The 5,000-nt window shown below is 30.0% G+C and overlaps 1 protein-coding gene and 1 long non-coding RNA gene across 4 annotated transcripts in view; one reads left to right on the top strand and one right to left on the bottom strand.

The window, feature by feature from the left end:
* Positions 1-5,000, top strand: part of LOC133635909 (uncharacterized) — a 397,010-nt gene that overhangs the window by 374,659 nt on the left and 17,351 nt on the right. The gene's annotated exons all lie outside the window — the stretch shown is intronic.
* The window catches only part of LOC133635906 (protein FAM135B-like), a 185,947-nt gene continuing 184,755 nt past the window's right edge, over positions 3,809-5,000 (bottom strand). For all 3 annotated transcript variants that reach the window (XM_062029353.1, XM_062029354.1, XM_062029355.1), the window contains one exon: positions 3,809-4,021. In XM_062029353.1, the coding sequence (XP_061885337.1) occupies positions 3,816-4,021 (206 nt within the window). In that variant the 3' untranslated portion in view covers positions 3,809-3,815. The remainder of the gene's footprint in view (positions 4,022-5,000) is intronic.

The following is a 5,000-nucleotide window of genomic DNA, read 5'->3' as shown; positions in this document are numbered from 1 at the left end:
TCAAAATATACACTCCCATTGTCCACTTAAATATTTCCAAGATATTTCTTTATTCTTAGACAAGGGATTCCCTTCCGTGATTGGTCATTTCTATGGACACAGAAATGACGTCACCTAAAATTGCGTTTACGGCACATAGTAATGTCGTAATTCAGCTCTGAGTGTGACACTTAAGATTCAGTCCTACACTTCGCTGAAAGTGTGAGTAAGACGCTTGATAACTAACTTTGAAGTGCAGAATGTATTTACTCTTAAGTCAACTCTTAGCAGACTTCTTAGGAGTAATTCTAAGAAGCTTGATAAGTACGGCCCCTGGACTTGGCAGCAAGTGAGTGTTGGCCCCTGAAAGCTAGTGTTTATTTTGATGGCGTTAGCCACAGAGAAGTCACCTCTGTTGTCTGCCTGGCCGTGATGGATGTTACTAGCAAACACAAAGCCTGGCTGTCGATAACGTGCCACTCGGGTCAAAGGTTAAACATTACCACACAAAAAGTAAATGTTGTTCAATAACCTCCTGAGAGCCAGTGTCCTCTGCAGTGGACATTTGTCATTTGCATAACTGACTGTCATCATACTGTATGTACTTTACATTATTATTGGCAAATGAAAGCTTATATTTCTACATTTTAGACTTGTGGTTCCAATAAATGTGTAACTTATGTGCGTTCATAAATGAGATGTGACGTCAGGCCACAACATTAGGTACACTGTGCCTTTAAGAAGGTAGTAACACTGTGTACCTAATGTTGTGTCCATGAGGCAAATAACAGGAAGTTGTTCATAAGGCCAACACAATTATGTTGTAATAAATATCTAATATATAGTTTGTTTGTTTGGCTACAAGTCACTGCTTCTTTCAATATTATATTCAAACAAAATATGTACTACTGTTAAAAACATTGTTGACAAATTAATTATGGCATTTATTTCTTTGCAAAGTTGTTTTTATATTTTTTTCATTGCTAAAAAAAAACCTCCAACCTAACAATGTGTTGTACATACAGTATATTGTACCATAATGACATGATCTAATGTACGTACAGTATGTTGTACCATAATGACATGATCTAATGTACGTACAGTATGTTGTACCATAATGACATGATCTAATGTACGTACAGTATGTTGTATTATGACTTGACAAAATGTATGTATTGATTGCACATGTACATACAGTATATTGATATACATACATACAGTATATTGTTATAATGTACATACAGTATATTGTTATAATGTACATACAGTATATTGTTATAATGTACATACAGTATATTGATATACGTACATACAGTATATTGTTATAATGTACATACAGTATATTGTTATAATGTACATACATTATATTGATATACATACAGTATATTGATATACATACATACAGTATATTGTTATAATGTACATACAGTATATTGATATACATACAGTATATTGATATACATACATACAGTATATTGTGATAATGTACATACAGTATATTGATATACATACATACAGTATATTGTTATGTACATACATGTATATTGATATACATACAGTATATTGATATACATACATACAGTATATTGATATACATACAGTATATTGATATACATACATACAGTATATTGTTATAATGTACATACAGTATATTGTTATAATGTACATACAGTATATTGTTATAATGTACATACAGTATATTGATATACGTACATACAGTATATTGTTATAATGTACATACAGTATATTGTTATAATGTACATACAGTATATTGTTATAATGTACATACATTATATTGATATACATACAGTATATTGATATACATACATACAGTATATTGTTATAATGTACATACAGTATATTGTTGTACTGTACATACAGTATATTGATATAATGTACATACAGTATATTGATATACATACAGTATATTGATATACATACATACAGTATATTGATATAATGTACATACAGTATATTGATATACATACATACAGTATATTGTTATAATGTACATACAGTATATTGATATACATACAGTATATTGATATACATACATACAGTATATTGTGATAATGTACATACAGTATATTGATATACATACATACAGTATATTGTTATGTACATACATGTATATTGATATACATACAGTATATTGATATACATACAGTATATTGATATACATACATACAGTATATTGTTATAATGTACATGAAGTATATTGATATACGTACAGTATATTGATATACATACATACAGTATATTGTTATAATGTACATACAGTATATTGATATACATACATACAGTATATTGATATACATACATACAGTATATTGATATACATACATACAGTATATTGATATACATACAGTATATTGATATACATACATACAGTATATTGTTATAATGTACATACAGTATATTGATATACATACATACAGTATATTGATATACATACAGTATATTGATATACATACATACAGTATATTGTTATAATGTACATACAGTATATTGTTGTACTGTACATACAGTATATTGATATAATGTACATACAGTATATTGATATACATACATACAGTATATTGTTATAATGTACATACAGTATATTGATATACATACATACAGTATATTGTGATAATGTTTATACAGTATATTGATATACATACATACAGTATATTGTTATGTACATACATGTATATTGATATACATACAGTATATTGATATACATACATACAGTATATTGATATACATACATACAGTATATTGATATACATACAGTATATTGATATACATACATACAGTATATTGTTATAATGTACATACAGTATATTGATATACATACAGTATATTGATATACATACATACAGTATATTGTTATAATGTACATACAGTATATTGTTATAATGTACATACAGTATATTGATATACATACATACAGTATATTGATATACATACAGTATATTGTTATAATGTACATACATTATATTGATATACATACATACAGTATATTGTTATAATGTACATACAGTATATTGATATACATACATACAGTATATTGTTATAATGTACATACAGTATATTGTTATAATGTACATACAGTATATTGATATACATACATACAGTATATTGTTATAATGTACATACAGTATATTGATATACATACATACAGTATATTGATATACATACATACAGTATATTGATATACATACAGTATATTGATATACATACATACAGTATATTGTTATAATGTACATACAGTATATTGATATACATACATACAGTATATTGATATACATACAGTATATTGATATACATACATACAGTATATTGTTATAATGTACATACAGTATATTGATATACATACATACAGTATATTGATATACATACAGTATATTGTTATAATGTACATACATTATATTGATATACATACATACAGTATATTGTTATAATGTACATACAGTATATTGATATACATACATACAGTATATTGTTATAATGTACATACAGTATATTGTTATAATGTACATACAGTATATTGTTATAATGTACATACAGTATATTGATATACATACAGTATATTGATGTACGTACATACAGTATATAGATATACATACATACAGTATATTGATATAATGTACATACAGTATATTGTTATAATGTACATACAGTATATTGTTATAATGTACATACAGTATATTGATATACATACAGTATATTGATGTACGTACATACAGTATATAGATATACATACAGTATATTGTTATAATGTACATACAGTATATTGATATACATACATACAGTATATTGTTACAATGTACATACAGTACATTGTATGAATATTATTTAAAGTAGTCCAGTCCGGCCACCAGGAAGAACTTCTCCAGGAAGAGTTCAGAGTCCAGAACAGCAATGTGAGCTGCACGGCCGATCAAAGTGTTGGCCGTGTTTGGCAGCGCGTGAAAGACGTTGTGGCGAATCAGACGACAACCTTTGACCTCCAGGAGAGGCTGCAGGAGGTTGTTGATCATCTCCGTGTACACGGGACCTGAAGGACATCAATGATGTCATCTTGGGGAGGTCATGCAACATCAGGGGGTTGCCTACAGCCACCCAAGTGCATTTGAGGCAGTCCATGTTCTTTAATGTATCCAATGTTAGCGCTAACACCAAGGAACTACTTTTAGCAATCACTATTTCAGGTTAATTCTACTGTTGTGTTCTACACAGGGAGTACTAGCCTAGTGCTGAAAGATATAAACATCCCATCAGTCAGCAGACATTGTACAGTAAGTCATTGTTTGATTAGCACTTATTGAAGACTATTCCAAGGTGAACTAATATAGGACATAGATGCCAGTTAAGATAGTCCAAGTCTTCTTTTGGTACGAGTTACTTTGTGTAAGCCACAGTTGTCATGATTGTTGTGAAATATCAACACTTGTAGCGTTGTTGGCACTCACTAAGTAAGAGTTGTTATGTTGTCTTTGTCACACTTGTAGCGTTGTTGGCACTCACTAAGTAAGAGTTGTTATGTTGTCTTTGTCACACTTGTAGCGTTGTTGGCACTCACTAAGTAAGAGTTGTTATGTTGTCTTTGTCACACTTGTAGCGTTGTTGGCACTCACTAAGTAAGAGTTGTTATGTTGTCTTTGTCACACTTGTAGCGTTGTTGGCACTCACTAAGTAAGAGTTGTTATGTTGTCTTTGTCACACTTGTAGCGTTGTTGGCACTCTCTAAGTAAGAGTTGTTATGTTGTCTTTGTCACACTTGTAGCGTTGTTGGCACTCACTAAGTAAGAGTTGTTATGTTGTCTTTGTCACACTTGTAGCGTTGTTGGCACTCACTAAGTAAGAGTTGTTATGTTGTCTTTGTCACGCTTGTAGCGTTGTTGGCACTCACTAAGTAAGAGTTGTTATGTTGTCTTTGTCACGCTTGTAGCGTTGTTGGCACTCACTAAGTAAGAGTTGTTATGTTGTCTTTGTCACACTTGTAGCGTTGTTGGCACTCACTAAGTAAGAGTTGT

The sequence above is a fragment of the Entelurus aequoreus genome, linkage group LG20 (genome assembly GCF_033978785.1).
Source record: "Entelurus aequoreus isolate RoL-2023_Sb linkage group LG20, RoL_Eaeq_v1.1, whole genome shotgun sequence".
Classification (NCBI taxonomy): domain Eukaryota; kingdom Metazoa; phylum Chordata; class Actinopteri; order Syngnathiformes; family Syngnathidae; genus Entelurus; species Entelurus aequoreus.
This window is presented reverse-complemented; position numbering and strand designations above follow the sequence as displayed.